The sequence below is a fragment of the Thermobia domestica genome, chromosome 8 (genome assembly GCF_964235325.1).
Source record: "Thermobia domestica chromosome 8, izTheDome1.hap1.1, whole genome shotgun sequence".
NCBI lineage: Eukaryota > Metazoa > Arthropoda > Insecta > Zygentoma > Lepismatidae > Thermobia > Thermobia domestica.
Window position 1 is genome coordinate 16,757,871 of NC_137461.1, and position 16,926 is coordinate 16,774,796.

General features: G+C 33.6%; 1 protein-coding gene across 1 annotated transcript in view; it reads right to left on the reverse strand.

The window, feature by feature from the left end:
- Positions 1 to 349: 349 nt before the first annotated feature.
- LOC145692720 (Na(+)/citrate cotransporter-like) overlaps positions 350 to 16,926 on the reverse strand; it is a 117,207-nt gene continuing 100,630 nt past the window's right edge. The window contains exons 7-12 of the mRNA XM_081768141.1: positions 15,515 to 15,712; positions 13,359 to 13,447; positions 9,673 to 9,759; positions 7,234 to 7,427; positions 3,324 to 3,461; positions 350 to 1,447 (exon numbers count right to left, since the gene is read on the reverse strand). Of these exons, the coding sequence (XP_081624267.1) occupies positions 1,304 to 1,447; positions 3,324 to 3,461; positions 7,234 to 7,427; positions 9,673 to 9,759; positions 13,359 to 13,447; positions 15,515 to 15,712 (850 nt within the window). The 3' untranslated portion in view covers positions 350 to 1,303. The remainder of the gene's footprint in view (positions 1,448 to 3,323; positions 3,462 to 7,233; positions 7,428 to 9,672; positions 9,760 to 13,358; positions 13,448 to 15,514; positions 15,713 to 16,926) is intronic.

Here is a 16,926-nt window from a genome sequence, read left to right on the forward strand (position 1 = left end):
TGGAAGAGACACAATTAATTATCGTTGACAGTATTGCACGATAAAAATATTATCAAACAAAAAGTGGATTTGTTTCGAACCAACTTTTGTGATACAATCACTTACAAAATTAGACGTTTCAATTAATTTAAAATATCCTAATTACTTCCTCTTTTCATGTTAGATGTTACACACCGTGGAAGACTTTAGCAACACACTTAAGTTTCATTTTCTTAACACCTCAAGGAAGTTCCATTCTTCACCTTAAGGCAACAACACTAATTTAAAATATTTTATCAAAAATACGGTAATGATAATTGTTGCATGATATCTAAAATAGGAAACGAAATCGCAATTATCCATTTGGTAAAAAAAAACTTATAAGTAATGCCTTTCAAAGTCAAAAGGAATGTCTTGCACTAAAATTTCCATGCTTGCATACGTTCTTAAGTAAAATGTCAGAGAGTAAAAGTAATATGTAAATATTTTGTTGTCGTCTAAAATATAATTTGTCATAATGTTCGATCTCGGAAACTCGCCAACTTGGCAGTTTTATAATTTCGAATTGTTTACACCCTTACAGGCTTAAAATGTTGATTGACTGTAATGTAACAGAGGTGAGTTTTTTTTTAGTTCAAACAATATCTGAACAAATTATAGAACATAGTAAAGAACACCTTATATTCACAAAAGGAATATGATTTTAGATCAAATTACTGTCAACTGTTATAAAAATGGTGACAAATGTCATGAACTATAGCTATTGAAGTATATATTAAAGCTAGTAAAATTATGAACTTCAGATTTGAAACAAAATTTCATCTTACATTTTGTACTTCTAAATAATAAATAAAATTTTCATCTCACACTAAAATTTTCGTAGAGTACACATTTATTTCTTCTGTGTTTGACCGTAAAGTAAGTTAAAATAACACAGTGGCGTTCTCTGCATGTAAATTAAACATAAATAATGTATCATACCAACAATAATAAAATCTTTTACTGTATGAAATTGACGAAATGAATAATAAAATTGTAAATATATTTTAATAACTGGTGGAATATTTAACGATTAATATACGTCTGTGTTGATATGAAGTATTCATATGAATTCCATAGCTTATTTTACAATTACATACAATGTTAATTTTTTAAAATTAATGATACTTTATTTTATGTGTTGATCTAGGATAAAAAGAACATTAACTTTGAAGATTCTATTTCTTCATCGTCAGCAATCGTCTTGTTAAAATAAAATACCGGTCAAGCTGAAATGCGATTCGGCCTTTGATAGAAATATCACACCGTTCATATCCGCAGCTGATCACCTGCCTGTGCTATTATTTCGGATGTACTTTTCCGCCCACTCAGGGAATTCACCAAATCCAAAGACATAAACACCATATGTGTTAGCCAATACAATCAAAACGAATACGCAGATCAGGTTCATGATGAAACCTGCTCTCATCTGGAAAGATGGAAATAAGAATATGTCATATTTTATATTTAAAATCTCAATAAATAAATGACGCATCAAAATTATTTTTAAAAAACCGTTAACGTTTATATAAAAATTCAGATATTAAGTGCATATTCATGCATAACCGTCACAGATATATCGATTTTCATTACTCATTTTAGTTTCAAGGAGTATACTTTGTCGGAGGATTCGTATAAATTTTATCAGGATACGATAAGAGTCTTTGTAGCTAGACCATATAACTCCTCAATTGTTGATAGTGTTAATATCGTGTGTATAATCAAACATAGGCGCCGACTTGAAGAAAATATTGGGGGGTCCCCATACAATGAATAAATAAATCATCATATTCAACTGTTTTCTATCAACTGCGAGCTTGATGAAGGCCCCTTTTCCTGCCCCAGATTTCGGTCCGCTACACCGCTGCGAAATTCACGACCGAAGTCAAATTCGCATAAAGGCATTAAAACAAATTCAAGATCAAAATTTGAGAACTTCACTGCAACTTTGGGCACCACATTCATCTTTACTTTTCATATCAGTGCTGCCAGAGTGTTGGTTGAAGCTTTCGTGCTCTATTTAAAAACACTGTATTGAAAACGGCATTTTCTACCGAATAAGAAGGCTGTTCCTAATATTGAATTAAAGGCACGACGAAGTTTACGACAGAAATTATTGCTTCTCTTTGCTAATTCTTCCTCGACTGGATTATATTGAGGGGGCTAGGACCCCACCTTTAAATACTGGAGGGGCCAAAAGTGTCCTGCCCCTTCCCCCTAAGTCGGCGCCTATGTAATCATACATAATTTTGTAACGCGCAGACCACTGTAATGAGCACGAAAATGTTCTAAATTGTGGAAAGTTCCGACTATATGTAGCTTGGCAAAAATTGGTCTTTCCACTGTGTATAATTGCTGAGTTATAGATATTTAAAGTTACCCATCATCATTTAGTACGTAGATAGATAGGTGAGACCAAGGACGACTCTACCATATGTACAACACGTGCAGGGCGGCAAAAAAAAAAAAAAAAACTGTCATAACTATATTATTTAAAATAAATATTTCTTGTTGGAAACAGATTTCATGATGATGATACTTAAATTTTCTATTTGAATATTATTCATAAATCATGTTTAGGTTGTACTAGTTCAAAGTCACATGTACAGTGCTAAAACAAATCTCAGCATGAACTGCTTGATTGTTATCAAATACAAGAACTCAATACTCGAACACTAGGAAACCTGTGTTCCATTTAGTTAGTTATCACAGTTTTGATATTAAAACTAGTTTTGTCTTCTACTTATCTTTGTTTCTTGAAGCTGGAAATAAGTTCTTTTTTAGATTTTTTTAGCAGAAGTAGAAGGAAAATCAAGAAACAAAGATAAAAGAGTTACACTGGAATTGCAAACAGATATATTGAGATTGAAGCTCGATATTGAATTCTATAAAAAAACATGATTATCTATCCTCTCCAAGTGTGTTTGCTTTAGTTTTCACTAATATAATAGGTTATTTAAAGAGAAAAAAGACACAATTAGATTGTATTTGTAGTGTTTAGGCCTTTCTGAGTGCGAGTGCACTTTCCATCCCCTTCATTGTTAATTTTATAATCGTGGATTTTAAGATTTGTTCTTTCTAGAGAAAAGGTTAGTGCAAATTGCCTAGGGCTGGCCCTGGGTGTGACTGTGACGTCATACTAAAAATCGCCCAAGGATGTCAAAAAGACATTACTCGAAATCTGAAAGAGGACATTCCATTCCATAATAAAAATCAAAGAAAGAAAACTTATACCACTTGTTACGGTTCTCCTCTCTCGCAAATCTGCTCGACTAACTAAGCTAAGTTACTTAGTAAGAACTTACCATTTCTTTGCTCTTCATTCTTGAGGCTTCCGAAACAATAGCGTTTGGTGGTGTTGCCACAGGTAACATAAATGCATAAGAACAACACACTGTTGCTGGAATCATCAGGTACAAAGGATGCTGTTTTATTGCTAAAGACTGGAAAATAAAAAATAATATATTTACTAGTTGGTCAATTTATTAAAGAAAATTACCAATTGCAATTAAATAGAATTTTATACTTAGAGCAAATTCTCATTAACGAATTATTTTTAATGTATCAATATACGTAAGTACAGATAAGTAACAACTGTAACACGAGAAGTTCATTGTAGCCCATTGTTGTCATGTAAATAAAAGAGAGATGAGTACATACGATTGATCTTTAAAAAATAAAGACATCCTGTTGTACTTTAAAAATTGCTTTGGTTTGAATTTCAGATTATTTGTTTCAAGATGGCAGTCTTTAAAGCTGAATAACAATATTTGTCATTGCATCTACTACCGAACCTATGCTAATCATTTGTTGAACGCATGAAACGTATTGAAGATCAACAAATGTCAGCAATGATTTAGATTTCCGAATAAAAATCTTAATCTCTCAAACTGTCCTCAATTTGGAAGGCCTCAAATGTTAGACAGGATGATCTGAAGACTCGTTGAATCAGATTCAAAACAAACAATACAAAAATTAGCAGAGAAACTAAATTCATCATGGTCAACTGTCCAACAGCATTATAGAAAATATCTGTTCAAGCTTTCCTGGCGACGTATTATAGAAGAGACGTCACGTATAGGTCTATGCAACATGGTGACGCATTATAGAATCTTACCCAGGCTTATGAATAAAATGTATGGGTGCCGCAGGAACTATCAGAAAACCATGAAGAGCACAGAAGCAGGAAATTTGCAATTCATTGTTGACTAGACAATAATATTATCCCGTTTTAGAACGAGTCGTTATTTCTGACCAAAAAAAAAAAAAAGGGTGGTGTATAAGAATATCAAACGCAAGCAACAGTAGCTTTCACCAAATCAATATCAAATTCTAACGATTAAAGATGGACTTCATACACAAAAGATTTTGTTGTGGGTTGAATGGGATATAGCATGGAATTATTTATTACGAATTCACGGAACAAGGCCATACTATCACAGCAGCCATCTCTTGTCAATAGTTAAAGCGAGTATACTAAGATTGTTACGCAAATGGCCTGGAAAAAAACAGTTGTGCTGCACGATAGTGCAAAAACACATTCTGCAAGACTGACTCAAGAAATAGTTAGGCAGTTACAATGAGAAGTTCTACCATATCCTCCATATTTGCTGGATGTTGCCATACCTGACTGTCATTTATTTAGATCCTTATAACACAACATGAGACATAAAATATTCCATTCTCAAGATGACGTCCAAAGGCGGTTAGTTTTATTTCTTGCCTCCAAAGATTTTTTTAAAACGTAGGAGGTCGTTGGAACAAGGTTGGTGATTAAATTTATTACTTTTCGCTACCCATATTTTATAAATAATCAATTTAATCGCCAACCTCGTTCCCAAGATCTCCTACGATTTAAAAAAAAAAATCTTTGGATGCATGAAATAAAACTAACCGCCTTTTGACGTCATCTTGAGAATGGAATATTATATGTAAAAATCTTATTTAATAATTTTGAAGGAATTAAATGAATTTACGTTTGTGAAAACGAAGGTGACTACAGTTTAGAGTTCGTCCGGATCATCCAAATATGAGCAAATAATGGGCAGTGTGCTTCATTTTCTTTGTTAATTAATCATAATTGATATAAAATCAAATATGTTTAAATTTCCATTGTAAGTCATTTTCAAACTTCATTATGGAACGACTGAACTCAAAAATACTATATGTATATATTAGTGCCTGGAAGGCCGTGATCTTTGTCCAGTGTTGCAGAAGTTGCAGTAAATAATTTTATCCTCTAAATGAGTTTTTCCAAAGATAACTTCCCTGATGAGGTTGGCTAAAATCATAATTGATTGAGTTTTTCGGAAGTCAAGACCTAGTGAAATCGCTTTCTAAGATTCGGAAGAAGTAGATTTATAAATATTTTTCAAAGTAGTTTAATGTTAGTTTTCCCTCTTTAAAGTAGATTAATGTTAATTTACCCTCTTTAAAGAGGATAAATGTTGGTTTCCTTTCTTCAAAATAGATTAATGTTGATTTTCCCTCTTCAACGTAGATTAATGTTGGTTTAGGAATTAGGATTGAGATTTCTGGGCTGTCAGCATCTATGGCCATTTAGCCCGTCACGTTTTGAGGGATGACGTCCCTCGGTGAGCACACAATCCGGGGAAGGGGGAGGAAGAAATCAGCCTGGGACCTATAAGTTAGGTACCACCCCGGCAATTGGCTGGTGTGAATTAGGAAAACCCAGGAAAAACCTCATTCAGGATGGCTGGTCTGAAAAAGCGTTTACACTTTTTCAACCGAGTGCCCCCACCGGAAATCGAATCCGGGACCGCTCACACCAAAGGCGAGAGCGTTAGCGCTAGGCGGGGTCACTAATGTTGGTTTCTCCTCTTTAAAGTTGATTAATGTTCGTTTTCTTTCTTCAAAATAGATTAATGTTAGTTTTCCCTCTTCAAAGTACGTGGATTAATGTTGGCTTTCCCTATTCAAAGTAGATTAATGTTAGCTTTCCCTCTTCAAAGTACGTGGATTAATGTTGGCTTTCCCTATTCAAAGTAGATTAATGTTAGTTTTCCCTCTTCAAAGTACGTGGATTAATGTTGGCTTTCCCTATTCAAAGTAGATTAATGTTAGCTTTCCCTCTTCAAAGTACGTGGATTAATGTTGGCTTTCCCTATTCAAAGTAGATTAATGTTAGTTTTCCCTCTTCAAAGTACGTGGATTAATGTTGGCTTTCCCTATTCAAAGTAGATTAATGTTAGCTTTCCCTCTTCAAAGTACGTGGATTAATGTTGGCTTTCCCTATTCAAAGTAGATTAATGTTAGTTTTCCCTCTTCAAAGTACGTGGATTAATGTTGGCTTTCCCTATTCAAAGTAGATTAATGTTAGCTTTCCCTCTTCAAAGTACGTGGATTAATGTTGGCTTTCCCTATTCAAAGTAGATTAATGTTAGTTTTCCCTCTTCAAAGTACGTGGATTAATGTTGGCTTTCCCTATTCAAAGTAGATTAATGTTAGTTTTCCCTCTTCAAAGTACGTGGATTAATGTTGGCTTTCCCTATTCAAAGTAGATTAATGTTAGCTTTCCCTCTTCAAAGTACGTGGATTAATGTTGGCTTTCCCTATTCAAAGTAGATTAATGTTAGTTTTCCCTCTTCAAAGTACGTGGATTAATGTTGGCTTTCCCTATTCAAAGTAGATTAATGTTAGCTTTCCCTCTTCAAAGTACGTGGATTAATGTTGGCTTTCCCTATTCAAAGTAGATTAATGTTAGTTTTCCCTCTTCAAAGTACGTGGATTAATGTTGGCTTTCCCTATTCAAAGTAGATTAATGTTAGCTTTCCCAAAGTGGCCCATACATAACTTTCCCTAAAGTCGAGACCAGATAAATCTAGCACCTGAAAACGTAATTTAAAATTTATGAAAGTAGTTTGAGCAGCTTTCAAGATATGAATTTCTCACTTGATAATTAATTAATTGATAACATAGTAACGTTTCTTAGGTCTTTTTAAGACATATTGTAGATTATTCTCTACAATAATAAAGCTATCCGTAACGTCCTAATATGTTTGTTCATTTGGGATAACCAATTGTAATACTTTAATTTGTCGTTAGTGAAGCGCATTTATATATTAGACTTCTACATAAATATTTTAAAGTTTTTCAATGAACAACCCCAATTCTTAGTTTTGGCCAAACAAATGTATATGCTTATCATAATACTGTGTTATTACTTTATGATGCAATCTGTAACGGTTATCTTACCAACTCCGCTAATACTGGAAGCAAAATATTGGCAACAGCTGCATTGGATACGACTTCAGTTATCATGGTGGCCATCAGACAGATGATGATGACTATCACAGGCGCTGGAAGAACATTGAGGGCCTCTAAGCGAGTCCCAAGCCAGGTGGACAATCCTGATTGTTTACAGCCTTCTGCTAGGGCAAATCCACCTCCTGCAAGCAAATAAGTCTACATTTATAACTTGATTCATTAGGTAGTTAAGAGCTAGCAATAATTTGGAGAAATAATAAGTCAGAGTACTTGTTTGTCGCATGATATTGAATTAATTAAGAACAAGGATGCTTATTAAGAGCCTAAATAGTTTCGGTGAATACTGTCGTCCTTCTCAGTTGTTTAATCTTTGTCCAAATTGCTACTCACATCTCTAATACGTATATTGTCTTCCTTTCACTTACGGGTTATGGTGAAAATACAAGAATTTTGTTCATTATGAAATATATAACTGATATCAAGATAATGTAATACGTATCGGAAGGGGATCCATAGTCTTATGGTTAGAGCGTTGAACTCATATCCACTCCCGGACTCAACTCCAGGCCGGTGCCCCAATAATCCGCATCTACCCACAGTCGTGAGACAAACTGACGTCACGTTAATGAAGACGTGAAAGCCACTATTCGCTTTTTCACATACCTTTGCTCCCTTCAAAAACAAACCGCGTAACTCGAGTTGTATCACTCCGCGCACGAGTATTCAATGATTGGTGCAGGAGAAAATGCTTCGTATGTTTCCCGCAATATTTCTGCTTCTGCATGTAATCCTTCACTGTTAAAACGATGATTTTTTTTTTTTTTTTTTTTTTTTTTAAACTGAAACACACAACAACACTCTCACATTAGGCAAAATAGCCGATAATACTTCCGCTCTCTTCCAAAGATGATCGAGCACAGATTTTTAATATTGTTATACTATAATTATAGATGAAATTACACGTATACACTACGTCAATATTATCAACTTCAAGATTAAACGATAGGCTGTATGTAACAGCAAGTATATTTACTCCCATTAAAAATCTAATATTTACTCACATTAAAAATCTATTTTTTTTTTATCTATTACTTAAACCATTAAATAAATGCACGAATACAGGTTAAACATTTTTTCTTTCTTTCCTGAAGCTTTGTTTCTCGATATGCTTTGTTTCTCGAAATGGACGGGAGTAAAAGAGCATATGTTTTAGTAGATCTGTTAGTCAAGCTAATAAACATAGTAAGACAACAGAGACTAGAGAACATAGTAAGATCCAATAGCTCTGATTATAATTTCCCATGTTATCCCTTGACGCTATGGGCAGGCTAAATAAAATTTAGTACTGATAGATTGAATATTTTGAGCCATTAATGCGAACTCCCTGATATACAGAGGACGAAGATTTATGGTCAACCACGATTAGCCATGATTTGCAGTTACAGGGAAATTTTAAGAGATTGTTCAGCCCGGCTTCCAGGCATGGACGTCCGCAGGACTTTTTCAAGGGGGTAAAATACTGATTCCAAGGGGGACAAAAGACCGACACACAAATTCAGTAGCGAATACGCAATATTTTGATACACGAGGGCACATAATATATCATGTAAAACAACAGTTATTCACGCGCGTATCCTTATAAACTACAGTAAATAATCTATAATACCAGATAATATAGTATTTAATATGAACATATGAAGTGTTATAACATTTAAGTAAGCAAATTAGTATGTCTTGACATGCACTTCCAAAAACCTTTCAAAACTCAAGGAGGCAACATCCCCATATCTTGTGTAATTAATTTCAAATTTTGTGTCTATGTTTATTATTAACAACAGAGTGTTCCAATAAAATATATACACTTTTTGAATGACTGTAACACTATTAATTATTATGATACGAAAAAAGTTTCAAAATTCAAATGTAATGTGAACAAATGTAGAAACAAGTCATTTATTGAAAGTGTTAAATTTGTTGGCCATTGTAGTCCGAACACAGCTGATAACGCTCACGGATGGAATCCAAACGTTCCTAATCGTTGCAATTATTATTTAGGTGCATTCATGTTCAATGGCTGCTTTCAACTCATTGACTGTAGCTGGTCTCGTGCTATAAACATTGTGCTTGACATGGCCTCCCAGAAAAATATCCACAGAAGTCAAATCCGGTGAGCGTGGGGGTACTCGATATTGCTTCTTAATCCAATCCATTTATTCGGTAGGCGTTCGTTAAGATAGGCTCTTAACGTTGCGTCGCGATGGTAATGGGGAGGTGCTGGAAATACTATTTTTAACAGTTATGAGCTATTAAAAAGTGTAACATTAAATGTAAAATGTAAAAAATGTTAAACAATGTACACATTTTATTGGGACACCCTGTACATTATAATTTAGATTACAAAAGTGTGAATTTGTTGGTAAATCTTACCCAGAAGAAGAACCAGTCCCCAGGGAACTTTCTGGTGAATCACTTTCCACGTGATCAATGCAGGACTGGATTGGAAGGAACTTTTACCTATTAAAAGACAAGGAAGAAATACATTACAGCTAAAGTTTTATTTTTTATATATACAAAATGTAATTCAATATACAACTAAAAAACTTTCTCAACCCTTGACCTATGTTACACTTGTTTGAAGATTATTAGTACAATATTTATCTGGTCTTATCTTTAAGTCTTACAATTTTGCCAAGCTGTAAAGTAGAGATTTTTTTTTTCTTCAGAATTTTTAGAGTTATAATTTTGATAATTCCCAATGATTTCTCGCAGGTTTCAAGTTGAACAGAAGCTGTGTCCAGTGGCGGATCAAGAAGGGAAAAACTGGGGGCGGGGCAGCCAGAATCCAGACTATGAGGTATATCATGAGTTTACTATAAACTTTCAAAAATATATAAATTATTTTGTTATTCAAAAAAGTGTGGGTCCTAGCTCCCCACAGCCCCGGACTAGATCCACCACTGTGTGTGTGTCAACATTGAAACGAGTTAATACATACTAACAAAATATTACTGCAATTCAAAATATTTGTATAAATGTTGTCTTTATTTATTTTTCATGCACATTTGTATAAATGCTTGTTTTATTTTGTTTCTCAATGTTTAATATGTGTATACTATATTTATGGATGTGTTCTTGCAATTCCTTGCACACTATTTTAGTTTGGATATTTATGTCCTAACTGTATGAAATCATAATTTTTATTCAAATGAGTATTGACGTCAAAGGATATAATCCAGAACTTCTAATTTATGTTCCTTGAAATATAATATTATAATCCTTGAAATATAATAAGTCAATTATAAGTATTAAATCTTTTATTTAATATCTTGGTTGCGAAGAAATTGTTGATTATTTTGTTATTTTAATACCGTGTTGCACTATTAAATTACAAATCACTTGTAATCCTTTCACGATGATCTACTTTCTAAACCATAATATGCTAAGATTCAAAGATATATATATATATATATATTTTAAATGGTTTTATTGTCCCTACTAATTCAATGTGTTATCTGTTTTAGTGTGTAATGTTTGGATTTTGTTTGATTAGCAGTGAATTTAACATGAAAGTAATTTTTAGTTATGTTTCTCACTGTAACTTAAAACAGCCATTATTTCCAAATCAATGTTGCATCCAAAAGTTGTGATTAATTATAGAGAATATAATTTATTTACTGTATTTTTAATACCTTAGCCTTGCTGCATAACCGTGGGATGTTAAGCTAAATAAAATTAACTATGTTTGACTAAAATTTTCCGCAAATGTCAACTCAAAACTTAAATATCCATTTTTTTAAAATTATTATTATACTGTATGGCATGGGTGGCGATTAGGGGGGTAAATGGAGGCAGTTGTCCTCCCCCACTTTTTGAAGTGACACATTAATGTATATAGATTAATTTCGAAATGTAAAGTTATTGTATGTATTATTGATTCATAGAAAAAATGATGTCATATAATATTTGCCGGTGCGTGAGTACGTATTGGTTGTCTTCCTGTGGAGTTAAGGCTGCAGGAATTACATTTTAATTGCCACAGAAAATGTCTCAAAAATTAACCTATCGGAGCGCAATAATTCCAGTGTACTTTTACTTCTTCTTACAAGGGTTCGATATGTTAATCAGCCGCTTTGAAACTAATTGAGATAATATTTCGCAAGAAAAGAAAAGTATTTCAGAAGTTATTCTTTAATTGCACAAAAATTGACAGTTCCTAAAATGTCTTTTCTTCTTTCTAATAGTAAGAAATATTGATTAAAAAGAATAATAAGAAACAACTTCTACATTTTCCATTGTGTTACAGTGTAATATACGAGTAGAGTGGTGTGTTTAGGGGTGTACGAGTGTATATACAATCAAATTTAGTGAATTCAACATAATTCTAGGTTTTAGGATTATTTTGTATAACTGGAGTGTGGAGTGATTCTAAGTATTGTTACTCAGTGGTAGAGCATTCACCTCAGGTGCTTGGGGTCCCGGGTTCGATGCCAGCCCCCGCCAAGTGAACTTTGTGGTGGACAAACACCGTGTGCGTGGGTTTCATTGGGGTTCTCCCGTTTTCTCCCACTTTCATTCCACCATTTCATTCATTACTCATTGTCGCCGTCTCCTTTAGCCTAACCGGCATAACCGTGGGACGTAAAACTCAAAGATTTCATTTCATTTATTTTCTAAGTATTGTTAACTTTTGATGTATTCCAAGAAAGTGAAGCTGCATCTAATAGCAACAAACATGTTTTGGGAAGCTGCAAATGTAAATATTTCTTTAAATGTCGTAGCATATGCTTGTAATATTTACTGCCTTTCATTTTCTAAGAGTAATAACATACATTTATTAGCATGTGTGGAATTAAAAATATAAGTTGTTCATTAATCCAGTTTCAATTCAACTTTTGCAAAACAAGCCTCATTATTCATTACTATGATTAATATTATCCTTTCTATTTATTTGTTTTGTATATTTGTTATTAAATAATCTGATCACACAGCTTTCCAGACAGAATTTTAAGATGTTCATGAGCAAGGAACCAAATCTCTTTTTACACCTTCTTTATTTAAGAGTACAAAGAGATAGTACCTATTTGCGTTGCTCTTATCAATTTACTTAATAAAACATGAAATACGGTATAAGGTATTTTAACCTGAAAAAATATAGTATCTTATTAGTTACACAATCCCCCGTCAAACAAAGTGTTAGCATGAACCAGGAAAACTAGCATTGATATACAAATATTCAGATCATGTCTTGCTCCCCCACACTTTTAACGTCCAATTGCCGCCACTACTGTATGATATATTAAAGGCAAATTATTGATTTTCTTTAAATTTAGAGATTTGTATATGCATGTTAGAACAGGTTACTTGAAAATTACTTATCAACTAGGAACATCTGTAGAGTGGTCTAAAAATGTAGAAACACATAAATAAAAGGAAGGATTTTAAAAGAATTGCAAAAGTAACACTGTAGATTAGTAGTACAGGTGAGGGAAAAACTTTTATTACATGTGATGTCGATGGCCGCCATTTTGAATCGAATTTCATTTTCTTAAATGGAAACCATATGTTATATACGTTGTTCTCATCTGAAATTTTCTCAAGAATATAATGCTGGGTTTATTTTTGCTTATGACCTACCATAACGAAGTTATGACTTTTTTTTATCATTTCAGGTAATAACATGGCTGTGACGCAGGCAGAACACATTAACATTATTTTGATGTCAGGAGAGCGAAGCGCAAGGGTTGTTGCTGATGATTTTGCAGATCTTACAAAATTTGGGAACAAAAATCGATTAATTGCCTTTTATCAAGTATTTCTTCGTCAAAGAAAATAAATGTTATTCTTCACAGTATAACTGTTTTTCAATAAAACAAAGTGTATTTTTAAAGTACAAATTTTCAGAAAGAACACTGAAAGCTCTTTCATTTTGTGTCATCATAAATGATGAAAAGAAATTGCTAGATCATTTTGATTGTCGACAACTATACATTATTTCATAAATTGTACTGCATTTACTAATATTTTTACAATATCATGGTTATTAACCTAAAAGAAATTTTCAGAATGTGATAAACAATAAAACATCTTGAAATGATAGGCCTAATTTTACGTACCGGCATTAAACTTCAAGAAGTTGAGATCAGCAGGAAGAACAAACAAAAGAAGAACTACGGCCAACGCGGCAGTGGCGTCTTCCACTTCTCTAAGTAAACAAGTACAAAAAATAAATAAATTACTTAAAATGCATTTGTTAGTATCAAATTCTTTGGAGCAGTATTTAGGAAGATTTTTAAATTTCATACTTTACGACTAATAACTCTACAAATATGTATGATATGGAGGATCAACACATATTCTAATAGCTAAAGATGATACTGACAATTGTTGCTTCAAAATATTTTATTTCGACGCTATGATATATGGGGTGGACCGAAAGTCACGAAGGAGTTATAACTATGAATAACTTTTTTTTTTAAATTTATTTATCATTAGTTTCCATTGATATTTTACAGACTTAAAGGTCAAGGATGGAAGATTGTTTACACTAAGGTATGGAATATGATCTCAGCTAGGTCCGCCATTATGGTCCTCACAGATACGGGCCCTGTGTAGCACATTATTCATGACAGGTGTCAACACTTTTGGTTTGAATGCCTGTATTTCTGTACGAATATAGTAATTGAGCTGTTATATTGTTTGTGGTTCACATACACTTTCCAAAAATATTAGTGTAGAAATACGGACACTCGGACCAAAAGTGTTTACACTTATCATGAATCATGTGCTAAATAGGGCCTGTATCTGTAAGGCCTATAATGATGGACACTTACCTTAGATTATATTCTACACATAACTGTAAACAATCTGCCTTCTTTAGTCTTTAAGTCTGTGAAATATCAATGGAAACTAATAATAAATAAATAAATAAAAGTTATTCACAGTTATAACCCCTTCGTGACATTTTGCCCACTTTGTATAAAGCTATATAAAGTGACTGACTCACTGACACAAATTCACGAGTATTTCCGGTTGACGTGGAAAGTTAAAATTTGACATTCTTATAGTTTTAGGAGAGAAACCAACAGGTAAATTGTCAAGATTGTATTTTTTACATTTTCAGAAGGTAAAGAGAGGGATGAAAAAGTCTCTCATATTATTTAAATGGACGCTTGTTTTGGACATAAAATCTCATATTCTACGTAATTGGAATAAAAACTTCAAATTCGGTATGCTTGAAGGTTTTTGAAAGCGTTATCTAAGTAAATCACCAAAAACGTTTTAAAAAATCAACTTGAGTGGAGTTTTATAGGGAACTGAAAAATTTCCCTATGTTATTTAAATGGTACACTTTCCATACCCATAATAATTATTAGGCACTTTCGGTAGAACTACACTGATTAAATTTGGCATGATTGTAGCCTCTCAGGACTAACCTACAGAAAAATTGCCAGAAGTGAATATTTTTATCTTCCAATAAAAGAATTACATGTTTAGGTATTTGTAATCAGAATAGAAACTCAAAACTTGGCATGCTCATAGTTTTTTTTTTTTTAACTTAAAGAAGGAAATCGTCAAAAATAAACTTTGTTTTTAAGGAATTGTTATGTTGTTTCATTTTTCTCGCCTTTAGGTCAATGAACAGAAGGACGATGGGACAAATGGACTTTCAAAACCACTTTTGCGATGTAGAGGGTTTTATGAAGGATTGACTTCTTGGTATTATAAATGGTCGGAGCTATGGGGGGGAATTGCCCCTCAACTTTTTGACAAAAAATAAAAATGCCACCTATAAGATAGCCATCTACCTGTCAAAATTTGCGAGACTCTACGGTTGTTGTGACAGGAATTTCGGTTCTGAGAAACAGAACACGCCAAAAAAATGACTTGTCAAAATACAGATCCGAGACCGACCAAAAGATCTGCCTCCTCAGAAGACAATTCCTAACGCCTCCCATGGTGTTATAAGGAATCAGAATGTTTTCACAGCAAAGGGTAGAAGGTTGGACGTGAAGTATTCAGTTCCGTAAACTTCTTTAAAATAGAGAATATGATCTGGTTGCCCTCTTCCTTTTCTACTGATTTAATGGGCCTACGTTGGGCAAGGAATTAGAGCGTGGTGGGAGAGAACACTCACACTTGAAAACTGAAGAGGCCATGAATTGGGTAAATGCATTGAAACCTAAACTCAATTCTTTCCAGGGTTACAAAACATCTTTTGCTCCTTTGTCACTCTCAAAGTAATTATACAAATATCTATATGTTTACTTACGCTCCACGTATAAGATGGGCCCATCCAGGAATAAATTGTGGGTCCCTGAAGAACCAGAGAATCACCAATATAATGAAAAGGGTGAGTACAGAGCCTTCATGATGTGTCATATCACCTAATTCTTTGTATTGTTTGGTAATTAGTTCTCTCACAGCCTTTGCACTCAATTCATCAGTCTGTGTCTCTCCTTTCTTACGCCTGTGGAAAGCAAACAAAACAATTATCAAAGTGTGACATTAGCATTTCGATACACGAGACAAAAATAGAAACTGTGAGTCTGTTACTAAATGCATTTTCTCTATCACTTTGAAAGTCGCATACCAAATCTTTTATGGTAACTACACAGTTACGAGTAGATGGCTGTCATTGTATTTTCTATTATTAATTCATTGCTGTACAATAAGCATAAAACATAAAGATTACATCGCTTGTTTATTCAACAAAAATCCATTCAATTGTTCCCACATGAATGAAATAATGCACCAATCTATCAATGAGCTTTTGCATAAAACCATCTGGCAAGATACAACAACAACAAGATTTTTTTTAAAACTATACCGCTTCACTATTTGTCATATTTTCTTAACAAAAATATTTTTTTTTATCTCACGAAAGTGAAGTGAATGTTCCTCGTTTCTTGCTGGAGAGTTGGCGTATCATTTTGTGTGCTTATAGAAACATATTCTCTCAACATCTGCATCTATAATACAGGTTTAGCATAAAGAACTCATTCGTTTTGAAAAGGCTCACCAAATTTGTACTGCCTGGTAGCACGAGTCCATTATTTTTCCGATCGGCTGTGGCAGTACGAGGTTAGTACCTGTCGAAAATGCAGGGAAAACAAGAAAAAAAAATATTTTGTCTCCTTGAATATGCCATATGTTCGTCTGTGATAGCTGCGCAACACGCTTTCAAAAGAGAGTATGGAAAATAACCGCCATGTAAAGAAAGCATTTTGTGGTGGTATCGGCAATTCAAGGACACTGGTTGCTTGTGTAAAGGGAAAAGCACCTGGCCTCCCAGTTCTCCTGATTTAACGCCCTGCGATTTCTTACTGTGGGAGTACGTTAAGGATCTTATTTATGTACCCCCACTACCACAATCCTTAATGGAGTTCAAAGAACGCATCAGTGCTGCAGTGCAGACCATTTACAGGACTGTGCTACAAAATGTATGGAATGAGCTGGAGTATCGTCTCTGGACGTGTGTCGTGTCACCAAAGGGGCACATATTGAACATTTGTAGAAGGTGTATAAACTTGCCGAGTTTGTGATTCTTTTCATATATCTTTCATGTGTGTACGTGTAATAATTTTTAAAATATAGCCTTTTCAAAATGAATTAATCATTTGTAGACTGAATATAAAATCCATGCTAAGTGCCAAAAATGGAAAAAGTTCGGTTTAATTTTAA